Source organism: Mixophyes fleayi, chromosome 5 (assembly GCF_038048845.1).
Source record: "Mixophyes fleayi isolate aMixFle1 chromosome 5, aMixFle1.hap1, whole genome shotgun sequence".
NCBI classification, from domain to species: Eukaryota; Metazoa; Chordata; class Amphibia; order Anura; family Limnodynastidae; genus Mixophyes; species Mixophyes fleayi.
In genome coordinates this window covers 85,701,051-85,724,158 of record NC_134406.1, presented here as the reverse complement: position 1 = coordinate 85,724,158, position 23,108 = coordinate 85,701,051, and the positions used below count along the sequence as shown (strand labels likewise).

The 23,108-nt window shown below is 39.1% G+C and overlaps 1 protein-coding gene across 2 annotated transcripts in view; it reads left to right on the top strand.

The window, feature by feature from the left end:
* CNTNAP2 (contactin associated protein 2) overlaps positions 1-23,108 on the top strand; it is a 1,405,747-nt gene that overhangs the window by 578,820 nt on the left and 803,819 nt on the right. For both annotated transcript variants that reach the window (XM_075212518.1, XM_075212517.1), the window contains exon 4: positions 6,609-6,756. In XM_075212518.1, the coding sequence (XP_075068619.1) occupies positions 6,609-6,756 (148 nt within the window). The remainder of the gene's footprint in view (positions 1-6,608; positions 6,757-23,108) is intronic.

The window sequence follows — 23,108 nt, the reverse complement described above, 5'->3', positions numbered from 1 at the left end:
TTTATTCCCTAACATCGCTAACTAGAGTATGCAATGTGCGATCTCTTCGGTGAGTGAACAGGACAACTGCTGATGAATAGGAGATTAAAATGCTACTAAACATGACATAGTTCCTGCAACCTGAATCTTTGATATCACTAACATGTATATAACTTATAACACTAAACATAAATACTGCTATATTTCGACATAAATAACTATGTGTTGCAACTACAATTAATGTGTACTAATTACAAATGTGTATGTTTGTGTGAATGTGTGTAAAAAGTGTAAAACCTGTTATTGCCACGTGTTGCGGCTGAATACGCCCCTCCACGCCGTAGCCTGCTCTACGCATAATTTCAGACAAAGACAACCAAATCTGCTCGATATTAATTGAAATGACTTTATCCAATTAGCTGACTTTGACAACGTGTTACTTTACATCCTCTTTAAGATACAATTATTATGAATTGGAAAACAAAAAAAAAGATCAGTTTCACAGTTTTTCACAATTTGGATGATTTTTTACGTACTGAGACATACACACACCAACCTATGTATAAGTGTGGGTTTCTGGTCCCGTCCATTGACATAAGGATCATATAATGTGTAACATAATTTTCTTAGCATACCCCCGCCTACATTAGATGGGGCAAAGTATACATACTCAGCTCAGATAGAGCAGTCAGAGTATTGAGGAAATTGTTTAAAACCTTAATAGTTTTGTTATTATAATGACTTTTTAAAATACTGATAAAGCAATTGCTATGCCAAAAGGAATATAAATTATCTTGAGTATCTTACTCTAAGTACACTTTGATACACCAGTTGCCAAATGGTTTCAGAGATATCAATCTTGTATAGACTGGGAGACCAATTAAGGTAACACTGGATACATAACATAGGAGCAAAGGGGGAAACTACTACTGGTGAAAACACCCGATTGGACTTCTCACATATATTAAGGAGGTTACTTATTGCTGATCCTCACATAGGGAAACCTATTTATAATGTTTTGTTCAGTTAACGACATCTCAGAATGGTGTTAACAGGGGGTTGTGTATGAAATTTAGACGGAAGAAATGCCGACACTTATCCCACCAACGTGAAAATGCTGACAGGCTAAATGCCGGCATGTAAATTTCTTTGACTCAGATAAAATACAGACAGTTAAAGAAAATGGAAGTTGCTCAAATCAATTTATAGGATATAACAGGTGCATGAAAGGGTGGGGTTATCCTAAAAGGAACAAACACAGACAAATACCCCCAGCACACTGCTATAGCCAGCAACAATTTGCAAATGTATGTTGAAGCCACCCACCACTCCACGGTGCTTTTGCTAATAGGGTGGTCCTACTCTAAACAATGAAAGTCCCATATATTTGGGCCATACATATGTGTTTTTAATTTGAGAGCTAACTTACCAAAGAGGTACCCCAGAAGCCTCCAAATAGCAATCCAATGTCAGCACTCCTCCTCAGCTACTGACATCAATATGCCTCTCAGACAAATAAAGAAAATGGAAGTTGCTCAAATCAATTTATAGGCTATATCAGGTGCATGAAAGGGTGGGGTTATCCTAAAAGGAACAAACACAAACAAATACCCCCAGCACACTGCTATAGCCAGCAACAGATCTGCTATTTCAAGTGTAGATAAAAATGCAAAAGTCTTAGTTGCACACATTTGCAAATGTATGTTGAAGCCACCCACCACTCCACGGTGCTTTTGCTAATAGGGTGGTCCTACTCTAAACAATGAAAGTCCCATATATTTGGGCCATACATATGTGTTTTTAATTTGAGAGCTAACTTACCAAAGAGGTACCCCAGAAGCCTCCAAATAGCAATCCAATGTCAGCACTCCTCCTCAGCTACTGACATCAATATGCCTCTCAGACAAATAAAGAAAATGGAAGTTGCTCAAATCAATTTATAGGCTATATCAGGTGCATGAAAGGGTGGGGTTATCCTAAAAGGAACAAACACAAACAAATACCCCCAGCACACTGCTATAGCCAGCAACAGATCTGCTATTTCTACTGTAGATAAAAATGCAAAAGTCTTAGTTGCACACATTTGCAAATGTATGTTGAAGCCACCCACCACTCCACGGTGCTTTTGCTAATAGGGTGGTCCTACTCTAAACAATGAGAGTCCCATATATTTGGGCCAGACAGTGAAATGTGATTGCTGACAGTGAAAATGCCGACAGTCGCAATGCTGACATTAAAACGGCAATGCCAGAGAGTCCAGCGGCTATACAGCGGAGTATACTGCCGCTGGACCCTCCGACAGAGATTATTGAGAAAAAATAATATATTGACATTTATTTTTGCACCATCCCCAAAAATGAAAGCTATTTTCTGGAGGGTAGATATAAGATAGCTTATATATCATATTTATGTATAACTTATCTATTATATCTACAACTTGTATATTACATATACATCTATATGTTGTTTGTTTTTTTTTAAAATAAGCTCTTATTCTTTTATTCAACTTTTATTCGAGTTGTCCAAATTCAAGCATGCACTGGTGACTCTTATGGCTATGGCACCTGTGTATTTCTTAGATACCATAGCGATAAAATATTAATAAATTGTGGCAAAAAGTAATCTATATAGTTGTAATAAGTGAAGGTAAAAAAATACACTACTCGTTGTGAAAGTGAAATATTAAATAAATAAATAAATAGGCCACATAGTTTCTAGTCTTAAAAATGTTTTAAAGAAAGTGCACAACTGATTTGTATTGTATTCTTTGACAGCTTTCCTTTAACAAACTTACAGTGCAAGTGATTCATAATCATAATGATAATATAGCATGTGTATTACTTAACTAAATAGTATATTTGAAATAACTGAAGTGTTTACGTTTAACCTTCATGCATGCTAATGTATCTAATGTAATTGTTTTATCCCAGTGCCATAAAAAGTCATTGTCAAACAGCTACTGGAATAGTGTAGAACATATTCTGAATGATTTCTTTCTAGGAATGATGTTTAAAGTGCTTTTACAGACTAAATATTGGGTTCATACTGGTGATATTTTTCACTGATGTCACAGCATGCATAACTGACATGCTATGCTTTGTTAGTTGGGCTCTTTGCCCTCTATTGGTATTACTTTGTTCTGCATGAAGTCATAATTGAAACTGAGTTGCTGACAGGACAAGCAATACAACTCTACATTAAATGGATGGTGCAAAATATTGATCCTATATCTTGATGTTTTCATTGGGCACCTTCTGTTGCCCTGTCAGTTTAGAAATCCTATCCGTTCTTAAGTGGCCATATTGAACTACACAGTCAGAACAGCAGGATTCTGTCGAAAAAAAACAGAAAAATAATTCAGCATTGGAATTTTGTAGCTACATTTCCAAACAACCAAATGAAAGTAAAACCTCCTCTGCATTTAAACTGTTATGAAACCCTTAATTATTCCCTTCCATTGCTGCAGAAACAAGACATTAGATATAGACAGCAGATTGTAATCAGCATTTCAATATTAGAACATTCAAAATAAAATGGCAAATCCTGTGCCAGTGTTTCATAAATAGTGGACTCTTGACACACGTTCCTGCTTTTTTGGAAGCGTCTCTGTTTAGAGGAAGTGGTACTGATTTAATTTTCAGTTCCAAGATGTTAAGCAATGTCTGAAATGCTGAATATTGTCTTTGGCACCAACAGGTTGTAATTACACTTTGCATGTCATCTTCGTAGTCTTGTACAAATAAACCAAGCCAAGAAAAAAAAAACTTTGTAAACAACACCATGGTTTGTGATTCCAATCAATGTTTTATTAACTTTTGTATTCCCCAAAGTTTAATATGGCTATGGATCAGACCTCATGAAATGTGTTTACAGTTTGTATTTAATCAAGAATTTTGCATCTGGTGCATGTAAAAATTAGTTTACTACACATCACCTTATGCATAAATTAGAATTTTTATTAAATAGAATATAGCCTGTCAAACTTCAAACGCTCCCTCAAAACCCATCTGTTCAGGTTCGCCTACCCTTCCACCACCTAGCCCTGCCCTCCTTCAACCCTCTTCTCTGTCTATATATACTAACCTTTCTATACCTGACCCTCTCCTTTTAATCTGTGTCTCCTGTTAGTCTCCCCCTCACCTTTAGATTGTAAGCTCCCTTGAGCAGGGTCCTCTTTCCTCCTGCTCTTTTCCTCCTGTCTACCCTTGTCTTCGGCGCCCCCCTCTCCATTTCGTCACTTGACTCCTCCCCTATCTCTTTTTTACTCTTCTCCCGTGCCTCTGCTTCTCCATCTCTGCCCTGATCTGGTAAGTGGTGCAGGCTCAACCCCTTATTCACTCCCCACCTCCCTCCTTCCCTTCCCATTCTATCTGTACACTGGAATTCACTTTTACCTCTTTGTCCTGTGCACCTTTCTCTGCTTAATTGGTACTTGTTTATACTTATTGAACTGTGTATTTTACCATACTTGCCTACTCTCCCGGAATTTCCGGGAGGCTCCATAATTTCGGGGAGTCCTCCCTGACTCCCGGAAGAGTAGGCAAGCCTCCTAGATCCCAAAAATGCCGACATTCACAGCATTGAATATGGTGGAGGGGTGCGGGGCTTAATCGTGTCATGATGTCCCACCCCCCGCTATTCAATGCCGTTAATTTTGGCATTTAATAGTGGAAGATGGAGCTATGGTCACGCCAAGACGTCACCATGCCCCCTCCTACCCCTGTCATATTAACTGTCCTACCGGAGGACAGAGTCAAAAAGTGGTCAAGTGTGGTCTATACTTATTGAACTCTGCATTTACTGCGCTTTGTTTTTGTACTACCCTGTGCGCCATATATTTTTACCCTGTACTGTATCCCATGCTCCATGTCACAGCGGACCCTTTGTGACATTTCATAAATAACATAAATAAAAGATAATACATATATATATATATATATATATATATATATATATATATATTTAATAGAATATGTAAGAAAACCATAGCAGTATTGGCTTTATGTACTAGGATAGAGCCTTTGAAGCGTTCTGAGCAGGGAAGCACCATATGTAGGAGTTGTTTCTTACATACAACGCAGCTCTGACCCAAAAACTATTTTGCAAAAATAGGAGAGAAGACAGTGGCATCACACATTGCATTGTGATGATTAATTTGATTAGCATGTGTGCCAAATGTAGCTCCGCCCCAACTTCTCCTCCTGGCACTCTCCCTGTGGACATCTACATAAAGCGACCAAAGTTGGCATAGTTGTTGGAAATAGTTTAACTGTGCCGCTCTTTCATTCATATTAGCCTTAGTACATACACTCTGTTTTCTATAGTTCTTCATTAGTTTGTCATACTTGTTTCTTATGTACTGACTTTCTGACTTCATTTTTGTTTTAAAAGTTAGTTTGAGCTATTTCATTTTTACATTTTTCTAGCCCATATTAGACTGCAATATATAGGTGCCTATCGGGAAAGGAAGCCATGTAAATTTATGTCGGAGATTTGTAAGCTTTGAACAGCTACAAAGTGGAAATATTGTTGCAAAATATTTTTTTTTTCTAGTAATCCCAGAAATTCCAACACCTAATTTATCACAAGCTCCTCTCTTATGTACCTAACCTGCCCATTTTTCATGTAGATCATTCATTTCTTATTTAGTTTCAGCCCATATAACAATAACCTTATCTATTTGTGTGGAATCTCCACTATTACATTTATTCATGAGGCAATTTATGGTAATGGTTACCTGATCTCAATCTAGCATTGGTCTTTTCTGAAAAAGTATGGAAAGGGTGAACTAGACAGGTTGCTCCCAGAGACAACAGTCATAATGGCTATTCCTTTTATTCAGTATTATTCTATCACTAACACAGAAAGTAAAAAACTACCAATAAAGACAATGTCAACAAATTGAATGTATTTAAAATTGACTCACCATTATGTGCCGTCTGCTGCTCTAGGCAACTGTCTCAGTTTGCCTCAATATTGGACCAACCTTTCTTCCCAAAAGCAAACAATGCATAAAAAAAAATAACTTATACTGTCTTAGGAGACATAGGCTATTTTATGGTAACTCATTTTGAGTCCAATGCAAATAAGTACATTCAACTTGAGCCTTTATAGTGGTGTTAGATGAGTGCTTTTAATGCAAGCACTTTACAGCTAGAAAGCACTGGCATTCATAACGCTCAAATCGCTCTATACTGATATACTAAAATGACTGTCACATGGGAGCTTCATGTGCAAGGGGAGAAGCATTCCCAATTCACTGCAGTCCGTCAGGAGGGAGAGATTTGAGCATTTTTATACATTAACGCTTTCTAATTTTCTAACTGAAAGACGCTATAATTAATCGCACTTGTCTGCCACTGCCCTTGGCGTCTGTTCACATTTGTGGCTCTGATGTTTTTATTAAAATTAACAAACGCACAAAACAAAACAGGACACCCATTATGTAAATGTAAATGTTAAATGGATCCACAGAAAAATGCAGAAATGCCGACCTCACTACTCACACATCAGGATTCATACGTAGGATTGATATCATAGACCAAAATGTATTTTAAGGGCAGGCATTTATAAGGATACTAGCTACATTTTTGTTTAAGTTTAAACTGCAATTATCTATTTTCCAACAGGCATTTCCTGGAAATGTTAATTCAGACACCGTTGTCCGTCATGACTTGCGGCATCCCATAGTAGCTCGCTATGTACGCATTGTTCCGCTGGACTGGAATGGAGAAGGACAGATTGGACTGAGAGTCGAACTCTATGGCTGCCCATACTGTAAGTTCATGCACTTAGTATTTTCTCCAAAATCATTAATACAAAGCATAAATATAACCACTTGACTAGTTTTTATTACAGTTTCCATTTAAAAAGTATGCAATATTATGTTACAATGAAAATATATACATATACCTTCATCCCTAATGATCTTAAAATCAAAAGTAGTTTTTCATAAAAATTGTAATCGTGTGATATGTATTAGCAGAATCCCTGCACTAAAGAGCCACTAAACCTTAAATTCATGTTTATAAAAAGAATTATGGTATATATTTTTACCTTCTCACTTATATTCAGAAGGCACCAATAATGAGGTTATCTTGGGCAACTGTCTCCAAAATAAGGAAATTATTTGTTTTGAAACATTTACAAATTTTCATACAAAACAGTAGCATTTTCTCTGTAAGTAGATCTAATAATATTTTAAAACTACAATATTTGTCTTTTTAAAAAGGTCACAACTCATATACTAACATTTATGGTAGTCTACGTAAATGATAAGAAGAGCATCATTTCAGTTGCTGCCGCAGTTAGTTAGGGAATTGCTAGGTACACGTTGGATGCCTTATTATCTATCTCACTGGAGTTATTTTCCTGTGTTATCATACATCAAACTCGGATTTATTGACAGGAAATCTTATGTGCACAAGAGTTAGTGATGGATTCATTTCATTTTAGGCCATTCCATATATGTATGGATGTTTTACTGAGCTCTATACATGGTCTTTCACATTCCACCAAGCTTCTCTTAGACTTTGCATGCTTTCTATATATAGCTACTAAGCCATAACATCCCTCAGTACACATATACCATACTTGCCAACTTTCATTTCTTGTCCTCCAGGAGATCCCGGATAGGGGGCATGGTGGGAGGGCAGAAAGGAGGAGGGCGGCGGCCATGCGTGTCATTCTGACCTTTCCTGCTATTTTGTTACGGGGGTGGGGCCTAAATGACACGATTCACTGCAAATTTGTGTCACTGAGGCTCACATCCTGCTCACTTCATTAGGAAGTAAGCAGGATGCGGGAGAAATGCCTGCTCTTCTGGGAGTCTGGGAGACCTACCAGAATTCGGGAGTCTCCTGGACATTCCGGTAGAGTGGGCAAGTGTGACATATACTCTCTCCATTACCTCTGTCATCTGCTAGCACCGCCATACTATATCCTACTTATCAATCCCATAAGATACTGATACAGAAAATGAAAATGTTCAGCTCACCTCACCACATAGATCGAAATCTAATTGTGCAAGCAGCATATGATATCACAGAGCAGGACACTGGACACATGACAGCATGGTAACATATACATTAGATTGTCATGTATTTTGAGGGCAATATGCCTATAATCAGGTCATGATGAATAACCAGATGGCTGCCTAAGCTGTGAAATAACCTGGTTAACACTGTATAGCTATAGTTTGACATTTTACTATAAAGTATAAAGAGTGTGCTTATTTTCACCACATGCACTGAAAGAAAGGCACCGGATATGTGGCAATCTGGCTTAGATACAGCATAGGGATGTACCACGCACTGTAATAACAAACAAGAGGAGCATTTAGAACTGATAACTGCATAGCATTTGTGCCACTGAAAAAAGGCTTATGTTCCATCGAGTTTTAACTTGCAAATACGTTATATAAAGGATGCAGCAGATAACTGAATCTCTGTTGAAACCTTAACCAGCTGTTAATAGGAATATAAATGGATACATATTAGAAAATAGCTCAATTGTACCTCCTGTTTCAGCATGGAAAACTGCAAAAGTGCGAATACCCAGCTACCTGTAACAAATCATAATCCAGTGACACCTGAAGTAAAATATAAGAAACAATTGGTACTCTCTGCTCCTAATATATGAACTTTGGGGCTAATGCTAGGTTGGACACAGTGCATCTCAAAAAAGCACATTGAATGCACATAATAATCATATAATATAAGCACTAGCAATGAAGAAAGCTTCGGAGGTGATTCTGCATTCAGCCAGTCAGAATCAGCGAGCTAGTGCTGGTGTAAGTGTCAGGATCGTAAATAAGATGGAACCACTAACTGGTATTAACACTACTGAGCAAGAAGGAGTCTAACGCACCCCTGGTATTCACCAGGGACCCCCACAAGGAGGTTTGCTCCAAGGGGTGCAAAACTTGCTTGTAAAGACATTGCCATTTTAAATCTGCCCTGCAAAGTTGCCGAATATCGGCGACTGGTGTTTCTTCATTGATAGTGCATATTTTCTGGAATTTATTTACTACTACTACTTTACAAATACGGTTTTTGCTACTTTCGTTCAAACACAAGAAGTAATATTATATCTGCTGTATTATAACAAGCCTAATAGTGAATGTGTGTTTGAATTTTGGAGCAGTAAGGTCACAATTTTAATTGTTAGATAAAGGTGGCAATGAAAGTAAATGCAGCTACAGCTACCAGCTAATACCAACATAACATAGGGATGTCCAGCCAGCGCTGCTTTACAGCATCAGAGAGACTCCACCCCTTGTGGCCTCAAAGGGCACACTTTCACAAATGACACCCAGGGCACTTGCACAAGTTATCCCGACATAGACAAGATTGAAGAGGGAATAATTCTCTGACCAAACATAACTCTTGCACCCTGCATTAACTGCTGTCTGCACTGCTTTCCCGTAGACTGTGCCTCATCTGAATGATGAGAGAAAACAGGGTTAGCAGCACAATAATACTACATGGCAAATAGACACATCAAAAGGGCAGGATGGGGGCATACCCTGAGGAAAAGAGAGAGACATCCTATCTCAGGGACTTATAAAGGTTTGTTTCGTCCCACCACCTTGAGACCTCACTGGCCACTTCAAAAGTCTTGGAAAACTTAACCCCTAAAGGTAAGTGAGGAATACAAGCCTGGCGTTTAAACTCATTCTACCCCATGCAGGTTTTCATTTATCATTTTACGCCAAACATGTGTCTAACTCAGCATTAGGCACTTAATGAAGATTTAAGAGGTATGGATTGGTTTGGTTAGCTTGGGGGAGGGCTTAAGATGATAGCAAGCTTAAGTACAGTAGAAAGGGCTGGAGATTAGCGCTCACCTCCTGGTGATTGCAGGAGCTGCAAACAGAGCCAGGGATCCCTCCCTAGTAATACAGTAATATGCAAAGAATATCTATTGCGCTCACTGACTAAATAAAACAATGATTGTATTAAAAAGGTAAAAAGACCCCTATTATGATCAATATATATTCATTTTATTGTCCCTATGTGAACAAACTATAAGGTAAAAACAACATATAATTACAACAAATAAAATTAAGAATATATACATACACAAGTATTTCCCTGGAAAAGCCAAGGTGGATGATATAGGCACTGTTGTCTGTTAACAATGGATAGATTACAGATTCAAAATTAATGTTCCTGAGTTACTGTAAACAGATAGTCCAAATAACAATAGTATATTGGGTACTGCCGATATGATGTAATGGTATTGTTCATATAAGGTCCAATTCCAATAGCGGAGGGTGTATTGCAGATAATAACCTATTAGGGGATAGTGTTGATAGGTATATAACCCACAATTGGTGGGGCCAATACTTGCGATTTCGTGACTGGGAGTGATAGAGTCAGTCTCCTGTAGCAGTCCTGTTGCTGGCTTGCAGCGTGTAGCGTGCAGAGTAGTGTTCCAAATACTCCAGACAGCAGTGGGTGATCAGTTCCACTACTGTGAGGGTGAGTGAGAGATCCACAGGACGCGTGTCGCTCGCTTCCGGTTCTAGCTTGCGCGTCCGAGGTCACTTCCGGTTGGTTACCATTGGCCAATAGGTGAGATGTGGGCGGAGTCCCAACGCGTTTCGTCTGACAAGACTTTCTCAAGGGAGGTAATTGTGATGTTGATGGATGTTAATTTATAGAGCTCCCAATTGTATAATGATCTCTGATTGGGTGATCACGCTATTGATGCATCTTTGATTCGTGGTGATCGCGCTATCAGTATAACTGGGATCCGTAGTGTGCCTTACTTCTCCAAATGTTCATATGCAGAAACTACATGGATTCTGGGAACTGTAGTTCAGAATGAAGCTTTGAGATCTGTATCAATTCAAGATCATGTCATGACCTTTTGATTGTCCATATGTACCAGATATCTTGATGTGGTTCTTTTAATAATTCAATCACCTGTATGTTATAATAATATGTTTGTTTAACAAATAAATATAAGATACAGAATTGGGAATTTTCATGTGCATATATAGGCGTAGTGGATATTAATACAATTGTCTTAATTTACATCTTATCGTGTCTAGACAATATTCTTAGCAGCGATGTTTATATAGTGGTTTTGGTGTTATTACAGTATTCTTAGCAGCAAAGATGGCAAACGTGGTTTTGGTTTTATACAAATAAAAATTAATATGTGTATCAGCCAGTGGTACACTGATTTGAATGCACATTAATAACAAATACTTATTATGAGTTATTACATATGGGGTCAAGGTGATAATGTTCATCCATTGTATCTGACAGACATAATGTTAGTAATGTGACCTCTTTCAGTTGTATATAAGATTCAACAGTAGTTCATTATGCATTGTTATGATCCCATAATGATCTGTTATGGTGGTGGTCCCAGTATGTATCTCTGCACAACCACCTGCCCATATAAACCAATATTGACACTGTCCAAATATAGAGACACGAGTTCCTACTGCACTAGGTGTTCTCGAGTAGTCTCCCATCTCGTTACTTACCTAGCTCCGCCTTGCTTGGCTTCCAAGTTCAGGTGGGTTCGGGCATGGCCAAGGTGGTATGGCCGTAGGTCTCGTTCCTCTCAAGTTGGATCAGTGTCTGGTTTGGCAAGGTACCGTGCAGATAACACTACCATATGGGGGACTCTATCGGTCAATGCAAGGTGAGATCTAGTTCTATATTAAGTCCATTAGGTGCGAGGGTTCTGACCAAATAAATTGCTTTTGATTCTTCTCTGTTCAGTTTGGGTATTATGTTACCCCCTCTCCAGTTTAGGGTCACTTGTTTGATACCGATAAAGGATGTACCTTGATGGCTACAATTATGGGTGTCATTGTAGTGTTTGGATAAGTGGTGGTTCTTAAATCCTATTCTAATATTCCTCAGATGCTCTCTGATCCTAGTTTTGAGGGTCCTGATAGTTCTTCCGATGTACTGTTTGCCACATTGGCATTGTAATAAATAAACCACATTCATGCTGTTGCAAGTGATGAACTCTTGTATTTTGAAGATTTTCCCATTAGAGGTCGATACGTAATCAATAACAGGTTTGGTGCTTCTGCATTTTAACGTTTTACAGTTAGAACATGTCCCACAATAGAAGAAACCTCTTGTGGGTACCTGTTGGCTAAGCCAGTTGGAATCTGTACATGGGGTGTTGACAGGGATGTAACTGGATGTGATCGATTTTTTTATATCGGGTGCCTTTTTGAAAACCAATTGTGGGTATTTAGGAAGTATCTGGCCTAATACTGAATCTTGTTTAAGGATATTCCAATGCTTGTATAGAATTCTCTTAATGTAGATTGCATCTCCCGAGTATTTGGATACAAAGTAAATGGGTTCTGGTTTATTTATCTTAGGAGATATGGTGCCATTTGTCTCTAATGTCTTTTTGTACTTCAAAAGATCGTTCCTACTTGTACTCTTCACTTTCTGATAGGCCTCGTCTATAATTTTCCCATTATACTGTTTTTCTAGAAACTGTTGTTTCATAATGTCACTTTGTGTAATGTAATCATTCATGTTTGTACAGTTACGGCGAATACGAGTGAACTGGCTAAATGGAATGCTCTTTAGCCAGTTAGGATGGTGGTTGCTGTTGGATAGGATGAAACTGTTTACATCTACTTGTTTCCTAAATGTACGGGTGGCTAATTGTTCATTCTGAATAAATATCTCGAGGTCTAAAAACTCAATTGATAGGCGGCTATGGTTGGCTGTGAATTGAAGACCATATTGGTTGTCATTTATCTGTCTTAGAAATTGAAATAGGTCATTCTCAGATCCCTTCCAGATGATCAGCACATCATCAATATACCTTTTCCAGAGCACCAGGTTTGTCGCCCAGCCATTGTTGGCCCATATGTGGTGGTCTTCCCAGTAGCTCATGTATAGATTAGCATAGCTGGGCGCAAACCTGGTGCCCATAGCGGTTCCTTCTACCTGGAGATAAAACTGATTTTGGAACCAAAAGTAGTTATGGGTTAAGATGAAATTAATATTGGTGAGGAGAAATTCAATTTGATTGCTATCCATGGACGGATCACTTTCTAAAAAGTGTCTGATGCTCTGTAATCCTAGCTCATGCTTGATTACTGTGTATAGCGATGACACATCACACGTCACTAGCCAGTATTCTGGTGTCCAGGTGATTTCTTCCAATAGCTGCAGTACATGGGTGGTGTCTTTCAGGTATGCTTTCTGTTTGGTAACATAGGGTTGTAAAAATGTGTCGATGTAGTGTGATAAATTGGCTGTAATGGAGCCTATACCTGAAATAATCGGTCTGCCAGGTGGGTTGGTCAGATGTTTATGAATTTTGGGAAGATGATATATTACTGGGATTACTGGGTGAGGATTGTGTATGTATTGATATTCATGTAGATTGATGATGCCTAGTTCCTGCCCATATTTGAGGATGGAGACGAGTTCTTTTGAAAAAAGATCAGTGGGATCATGTTCCAGTTTTTGGTAGGTGTTAATATCAGATAAAAGTCGGTTGGTTTCATTGATATAATCTTCTTTGTTTAGAAGAACGATGCCCCCCCCTTTGTCAGCTGGTTTGATTGTAATATGTTCTAATTTTTGTAGCTGACTGAGTGCTAGCATCTCTTTTTTGTTTAAATTAACCTGTAAACGATGTTTCCGTGTGTCTAGTTTTTCCAAGTCTGCCAGCACCATTGTTTCATACGTAATGGTCTCATTACTTTTGGTCTGCTTAGGATAAAATGAAGAAGGTGGTTTGAGGTTTGTATGTTTATATGTTTCTGGAGTGGAAATATGTTGAGCTGATTTCTCTAATGGGGTTTTCTGGAAAAACCTTTTAAGTGTCAGTTTTCTAATGAATTTATGAACATCAATATATGTCTCGAATTTGTTCAATCTGTTGGTGGGGGCAAATGTACACCCCATGTCAACACCCCATGTACAGATTCCAACTGGCTTAGCCAACAGGTACCCACAAGAGGTTTCTTCTATTGTGGGACATGTTCTAACTGTAAAACGTTAAAATGCAGAAGCACCAAACCTGTTATTGATTACGTATCGACCTCTAATGGGAAAATCTTCAAAATACAAGAGTTCATCACTTGCAACAGCATGAATGTGGTTTATTTATTACAATGCCAATGTGGCAAACAGTACATCGGAAGAACTATCAGAACCCTCAAAACTAGGATCAGAGAGCATCTGAGGAATATTAGAATAGGATTTAAGAACCACCACTTATCCAAACACTACAATGACACCCATAATTGTAGCCATCAAGGTACATCCTTTATCGGTATCAAACAAGTGACCCTAAACTGGAGAGGGGGTAACATAATACCCAAACTGAACAGAGAAGAATCAAAAGCAATTTATTTGGTCAGAACCCTCGCACCTAATGGACTTAATATAGAACTAGATCTCACCTCGCATTGACCGATAGAGTCCCCCATATGGTAGTGTTATCTGCACGGTACCTTGCCAAACCAGACACTGATCCAACTTGAGAGGAACGAGACCTACGGCCATACCACCTTGGCCATGCCCGAACCCACCTGAACTTGGAAGCCAAGCAAGGCGGAGCTAGGTAAGTAACGAGATGGGAGACTACTCGAGAACACCTAGTGCAGTAGGAACTCGTGTCTCTATATTTGGACAGTGTCAATATTGGTTTATATGGGCAGGTGGTTGTGCAGAGATACATACTGGGACCACCACCATAACAGATCATTATGGGATCATAACAATGCATAATGAACTACTGTTGAATCTTATATACAACTGAAAGAGGTCACATTACTAACATTATGTCTGTCAGATACAATGGATGAACATTATCACCTTGACCCCATATGTAATAACTCATAATAAGTATTTGTTATTAATGTGCATTCAAATCAGTGTACCACTGGCTGATACACATATTAATTTTTATTTGTATAAAACCAAAACCACGTTTGCCATCTTTGCTGCTAAGAATACTGTAATAACACCAAAACCACTATATAAACATCGCTGCTAAGAATATTGTCTAGACACGATAAGATGTAAATTAAGACAATTGTATTAATATCCACTACGCCTATATATGCACATGAAAATTCCCAATTCTGTATCTTATATTTATTTGTTAAACAAACATATTATTATAACATACAGGTGATTGAATTATTAAAAGAACCACATCAAGATATCTGGTACATATGGACAATCAAAAGGTCATGACATGATCTTGAATTGATACAGATCTCAAAGCTTCATTCTGAACTACAGTTCCCAGAATCCATGTAGTTTCTGCATATGAACATTTGGAGAAGTAAGGCACACTACGGATCCCAGTTATACTGATAGCGCGATCACCACGGATCAAAGATGCATCAATAGCGTGATCACCCAATCAGAGATCATTATACAATTGGGAGCTCTATAAATTAATATCCATCAACATCACAATTACCTCCCTTGAGAAAGTCTTGTCAGACGAAATGCGTTGGGACTCCGCCCACATCTCACCTATTGGCCAATGGTAACCAACCGGAAGTGACCTCGGACGCGCAAGCTAGAACCGGAAGCGAGCGACACGCGTCCTGTGGATCTCTCACTCACCCTCACAGTAGTGGAACTGATCACCCACTGCTGTCTGGAGTATTTGGAACACTACTCTGCACGCTACACGCTGCAAGCCAGCAACAGGACTGCTACAGGAGACTGACTCTATCACTCCCAGTCACGAAATCGCAAGTATTGGCCCCACCAATTGTGGGTTATATACCTATCAACACTATCCCCTAATAGGTTATTATCTGCAATACACCCTCCGCTATTGGAATTGGACCTTATATGAACAATACCATTACATCATATCGGCAGTACCCAATATACTATTGTTATTTGGACTATCTGTTTACAGTAACTCAGGAATATTAATTTTGAATCTGTAATCTATCCATTGTTAACAGACAACAGTGCCTATATCATCCACCTTGGCTTTTCCAGGGAAATACTTGTGTATGTATATATTCTTTATTTTATTTGTTGCAAGCTTAAGTACAGTGTAACAGGACAGAGTGATTCAGATAGTTAGTGGCATGGTGACAGCACATCCTGCCCTACTACCCACTTGGACTAGACTGGGGTAATGTTCATTTCATGTGGAGTTATATGTCACAACATGGTGAGTGGAGGTCACAGGGGTCCTTGTTTTATGGGGATTATTTGGAAAGAGTGACCAGTGGTACTAGAAAGTTACCCACAAGGGCACGGTTGCAAGGTGATGAATGTGGTTTGTGTAGCTGGCCTCTCAAGCAGCCATCTAGCACCTGTTTTATTGCTTTCTCTGACTATTTAATTTCTTACTTTATGCTCCTGTCTTACTCTTCATTAAAGCACATAACAGTCTTCAATTTACTGTAACACAAAAACTGTGTGATAAAATATCAGAATTGGATGTGAGACATTTTCAGTGTCATGTCACAACATAGCACCATTAGGGACAGACCAATATTTTTACTTCAGCAAGTGTACTGATTTTATCTTACTTTATGTCACGAACGCCCAGCCTGTACCAGATACAGCAATCTGAACAGCTGACCATGACTGGCATCACCTTAATCACTTAGCAATGAGTTCACCTTTTCTGCCACCACAAAGGATTTATTATGGTGTCCTTACGTTCACCAAAACCACTTATTAATGTTTCACACTTAAATCACATACACATGTAGCATGAGTCTCCCTGGGCTTCATAAGTACACAAAGAACCACAGAGAATACACTAGATAAAATTAATTTAATCTGAAAAATGTTTCCAACGCTTAGTTACAAATAAATGAATAACAAGGCATACAATATGTTGCACAAATAAGTTTTAAAAAATAAAATAGGAAATAAAACCAGAGTCACTACTTACTTAGTTAAGACTTGGTGGGTGTGAGGGAACACAATTGAGAAATATGGGACATTTCAGCCTTGATAGACCCCCTAATGAAAATGCACACATTATTGTCTAAGGCAGAAGATATTAAATCTTTCTCCACATAGCTCTCATCCCCCACCTTTGGAGTTTAGCTGTTAGTAAGGACATATTGATCTCCCAAATGTCACAGGGCTTTTGAAGTGAGCTAGGGATATCCTGAGCTCTGGAATGTTCACAGGACCTGAATTCTCACCTCTGCTTGTTTGGCTTGGTTGATCAGGTCCACATCCTCCGCATAACAAAAAAACTCCTCAGAGATGCTTATCTATCTCTCAATGGTAATCAGATTACCAATTACCACTATTCCAACAACTGGGATTCCTACATAAAAAACTTGATGGCAGAAGAAGACGAATGAAATAGAAGCAGACTTACCTGCTGTTCAAGCCCTTTAAAACCAATTGAGCATTATTTATATGCCATTCTCTCTCTGAGTATTGTTGCTGACCGTGTGCATTCCTTTATGGCCACAATTTACTCATCTTCTAATAACTACTTCCAGCAGGTTAATGCTCATAAAGAACATGTCATCTGAAGTAGGGTCCATGAACATGACAATGACTCAGTGTACTTCAATGGCCTCCACAGTCACCAGATCAAAATCCAGTAGTGCACCTTTGGATTGTGGAATGGGAGATTAACAGCATGAATGTGCAGCCGGCAAATCTACAGCAACTGCGTAATGTTATTCTGCCACGTCTAAATGTCCAGATATACTGCATACAATAAAAACTAAAAAGGAATCAATTATAAAAACAAACCTTGTTTAAAGGTGATTACCCCTAACATTATTTTGGTATGTATTTCCTATTTAAGGCTATTTTTCCCTATGTTTATAACAATACTATTATAAAATGAAGAAACAACACTGTCATGTTGGGAAAAAAACAAGAGAATATTCTTGGAATCGAGGGACGCTGAAGCTCTGAGTGAAATGACATCTCTGAGGGAAGAGTAAAAAATACTGTATTATTATACAGAACTTCTCCATTGTTTCATAATGTTGAAGGGATGAGTGATAAGCCAATCTGGTTTGTGTCATTATGTTACAAGCAGCATTTATTTCTTGAGTATTATACAGCTCAGAGGGAGACAAACGTGTGCTCTAAATATATTTTTCTTATTCTACTTTACACAATATTTATAAAATTATATGAATATTATCTGTACAACCTTGGTTTGTACTGTTATCTATCACATTAATAGTAAACAAAAATGTTATTTTTCCACCCAGTCCAATAGTTATACTAAAATAATCATGTGCTTCAGATGCTATGCTCTAGATTATTTTTTATAATGAAAAGAAACTTGAACATAGTTTCTGTTTTGCTTTTTTACTATTCATCTTTCATGTTAAAAACATGGAAAGTATGGAAAAAAGATCTTGATTTTCCCAGACGAGGAGGCATGGGCAGACATAAGACTGGGGATAGCCAAGAGCTCCATATTGACTAAACAAAAAGAGATCTCACACAAAATGTATTATTGTTGGTATTATACACCCCAGAGATTCCACAGTATGTTCCCTTCCTTCTCTCCTGAGTGTTGGTGGGGGTGTGGTCACAGAGGCACTATGTTCCATATCTGGTGGACCTGCCCAACTGTTGCTCCCTTCTGGGACTCGATTCATAGTCTCCTGAACTCTCTTTTCGAGGCTCCAGTGGAGAAGGATCCATGGTTATTTTTGCTCTGCTACCCGCCTCCAGATCTGACTGCACACATTTTGGCAGCTGCTAAAACCCTAATAGCTCTGAAGTGGAAACAATCTTCCCCACTGTCTCTCTCTCTCTGCATTCCAAACACCAGATTTCACATGTCGCAGCCATGGAGAAAATAACCAACTACCATCACGGCAGAAGGTATGTCTTTAAACAGGTCTGGGTCCCTTGGCTCTTCTTCATCCACAAACTCCTCTCTCCCTCCATCACTTTGCATCAGCCTTCCATAGTGTCCAATGGGCAATGAACAGCAGCCTTCCACAGTTGCCTCCCCACCTTTATTTCTGCACTTCTACTTTTTGCTTGATCAGTGGTTTCTCTGCAAGAGTGTTGCTAGTTCCGTAAAAGACCCATGATATGGGCCCAAAACCATTCCATTTTTAGTGGTTTGATGTATTTATAGATTTGTATCTATTTTATTGTCAATGAATGCGAAGAAATTTGACTCACATCTTACGTGTAGCTCTTCTACTCGTGGACCTACCATTTAAAATATTGGATGGTCTGGGCATCTGATGTGCAGTGTGAGTTACAGCCAGTGAGATTTATTTCATATGGTACCAATAATACACCCACCATAGTCTGAAGTTGGGATCACAGTAGTCCACCTGAATGTGATTTTTCTTTCTGGACAGATTGTGCAAGCAAAATATTGATTATATCTCTAACTTGTAAATTCTCTAGATTGTAAACTCTCTAGATTTTAAACCTCTAGCTTTTAAACTGTCACAAGCAAGGCCCTCTTCTCTCCTGTCCTCTTTTATCACCTATTCCTTATGCACACCAACTGTATTTTGTACCTCCTCCTTGGGTTTTCTGCCATTGATCTCCACATCTCTCTTGTCTTCATACCTCAGTCAGCAGCACTGATCCTGTTAGTTGCTCTCTTGCTATTGGGTTGCGCTGATTCATTCCCCACAATTCCTCATTTTAGTTAGAGTGTATAGTATACTCCCTTATACTTCATTGCCCTATACGGCTATTTGTAGCTGTGTTGTGAATTGTACTGCACCCTTTTAAACAGATCATGCAGCACAAAAAATGCTCTTATCAAATGTTAAAAACACAACAATTTCTACCTGAGTTAATGTAGATAATCTTCCAAGTAAAGGAATTCTATCCTTTGCTATCCTTGAGAGACTACATGAGCAAAAAAAAGTCATCAATGATTGTGCTATCATATAATCTAAATTTGTGAGAAATGTGGTAAAAGTCAATGGCAACTGATTGTCACAAACTTACCTGCTTCTGTGTTGCTGATTTCCCTGCCTCTGTGTACAGCTCAGCACTTCCTGGTTTGGGCAGTCACATGATCATGGCTGGGAGGCGGCAAATACTATCTGCAGACTATATAAAGCTCACATGGACACTGCAGCCTTGTCAGAGCAACAAGTTACCACTTGGCATCTGGCTCTCCCTGTGTATCCTTGTGCTGGATTTTGATGCTTCCCTGTTTAATACCTTCAGCTTGATAGACCTCTGCTTCTGGACATCTACTCTGCTGCTTGTGTTCCTGTGTATCCGACTCGCTATCCATACCGACTACACTGCTGTCTGTGCTCCTCTGTATCTGACACGGGTATCCATACTGACTACTCTGCTTTCTGTGCTCCTGTGTATCTGACGTCGTCCCCCCCCGCGAGTCGGGGGAGGGGGTGCCGCAAGTCGGGGGAGGGGCCACAATTTTTTTATATATATATATATATATATTTTTTTTATATTTTCTGTTGTCCCCCCCCTTCTGGGCCCCCTGAGAGCCGTTAGGTCCTAGGCAGGTGCCTAGGTTGCCTAGCGGTGAATCCGGCCCTGGACCTGGCTATCCATACCGATCACTCTGCTGTCTGTGCTCCTGTATTTTCGACCCGGCGACTCTCCTGTGTGCAGTGTTTGTTCAGTGTATATGACCCGGTGTTTCACTGATTGCAGCTTTGGATTCTTCCGAGTGTGCTTTACCCAGAGCCGTAACGACGGCGGTGCGGGCGGTGCGACCGCCCCGGGCGCAAGCCCAAGGGGGGCGCAGCCGCCCGATACCTGCCTTCATGCCCAGAGGAATCCCCGCTCTAATTCAGATCCCCTACAAGCAACAATCCATTCCCGGCAATGCAGTGGAACGCATGTGAAAGCAGGAAGTTCGGCATTTGGAACGCATTTGCGTTCCAAATGCCAAACTTCCTGTTGTTGGAACGCATTGCAGGGACTGAATTGTTGCTTGTAGGGGAGCTGAATTAGAGCGGCAATTCCTCTGGGCACGGAGGCAGGTATCGGGCTGTGGGTGATGAACTAATGCTCCCTTTAAAATATGTAATTGATCAAAAAGGAGTGGTGTGTGATTTGTCCAGAGACGTTTATCAGTCCACCCACGATGGCCCCTGTGAGTCAACAATGGTTCTTGATTCGCGTTGACTGCAATTGAAACAAGTTAAAGATGACATTTTACGAAGTCTGAAGGACTTTTTTCATTTGCACTAATTGCTGCTCCCTCCTAGTGCACCAGCCAAGTTTGGTAACAGTAATGATTGTGGCGTTAGAAACAGTTTACCCATTCTTTTTTTCTGATACAGCAGTCAGTAAGCTACATGTAGCAGGAAAGCTATGGCGTCTACTGCAAAGAGTTTCTGCCCTCTTTACACCAAAGCTATGGTGAACTGGCAAACAATGATGATTTTGTTGAACCAGTTGTTCATAGAGCAAGAAAAGGAAATGTGTCAGACAAAAAATACTTTAGTGTGTTCACAGCAACCGCATGGTAATGAATGTACTAACAAAATTCACAGGACTTTCATCAATATTGCTCCCCAGCAAAAGAGAAAATTCATCAGTGGCATTGCCAAAAAAACCTATATTGATGGGACTGATGCATATTATTTTTGAAAACAGGATGAAAAGACACTCATTATCCAACTTAGGAATAGCAAATGGTGGAAGCATATATAAATTACCATTTCCCACTTTCATCAGATTGTGATCCCCTGGAATACTGGCAGAATAATTTTCACCAGTGGTGGGAATTATCCAAATTTGCTATAGAAGACTCTATCCTGCCCATGTTGTTGTGGATCTAGTGTATTTAATCATGTAGTCACTGCTGCTAGAGATATTAAAACTAAGTGCAGATACACTTTGAAAAGGATATATACATAATATATTGTACTGCCCAAATTAATAATAGATCATGTTTTCATTAGCTTACCATACATCATAAAAAATCCTCAAAACTAATTAAATAACTTTTGTCGCTTTATTGATGACTGTCCCAAAGGAATGTTATTATGGACTTCACAGAACTGACTCCCAAATGGGTAAACAACTTAGATATAAATCATACTCGCCAACTTTGAAAATTTCTACTCTGGGAAATCTGCAGCTTCCTGTGGCCATGGCCATGCAATTTACGTCAGAATGGCCCCGCCCATCTTTCAAACTATACCAATTTTAGCCTATTGCAGCAGGGTGTGTAGGCCAGGATGACATGATTAGCCCTGCCCCCACCCATTTCACTAACAGTGGCACATGTGATCACCAAGGTTACTCCTCCCTACAAGCACGGTGAAGGGCACTGCTAAAACAGTAATGAGAAGGGCAATATCATTTTTAATGAAGGATGTTAGGTAGAGAAAAATTATAATAGTAAATGTCCATAATACGAGCTAGAGAAATAAGCAATAGCAATTAATGGTACTCAGACCCCAATCAGTAATGTGACCAGTATACCGTTATATGGAGTTTTATATTGTCTGTCAGTGGCATCATGTCATTGGTTTTCTGCTGAATAAATAACTACCTTTAGTTTACTGAAATATATATGGCAAAAATGGTAGATGCTATTAAAATAACAGTAGTGTTTGTCTCCTTGAAAAATGTATGTAGCAAATGGGAAAGTAATAATAACAATTTGTCCGTGTGCTAAACATGACAAAAAGAGTTCTGTAGAAATGAGAGTAGTTGCACGGAATCTAGCAAATATGGTATCATGGTAGAATAGTTTGTTTTGCAGAGGTGTGAAGTTCTGACATTATAATCTGCGAGTTATACTTGTGCTACATCATTGTGCAGAATGTGCATTGTGCTCTGTTTGTGTAAATTCAGCATTTTGCAGAATTTATAGTCTAGAAATAGAGTTGCAAACTTTTCTGTGGCTAAACAAAATGATAGGGGTTATTCTGCACCCAAATATGGAGGTGAATATTCCACAGGACAATTTTTAGTTCATCTTTAGTGCTCATTTATTGTGAATAATATTTCCCTGTCCATTACTTGCTTTTAGCTGTTCGTTTAATCCCTTTACTGCTAAGGACATGTAAGACTTGCCATGTAGATATACCCCATGACGGTGAAGTGCAAATCCCACTTTTGTTAGCAGTTCTGGAGTTTCTCTCCAATATTCAGAGATCACAAACCCCTTACTCCATGCCTTTGGAGCAAGGTGCAGAGCCAGTGACATCACTG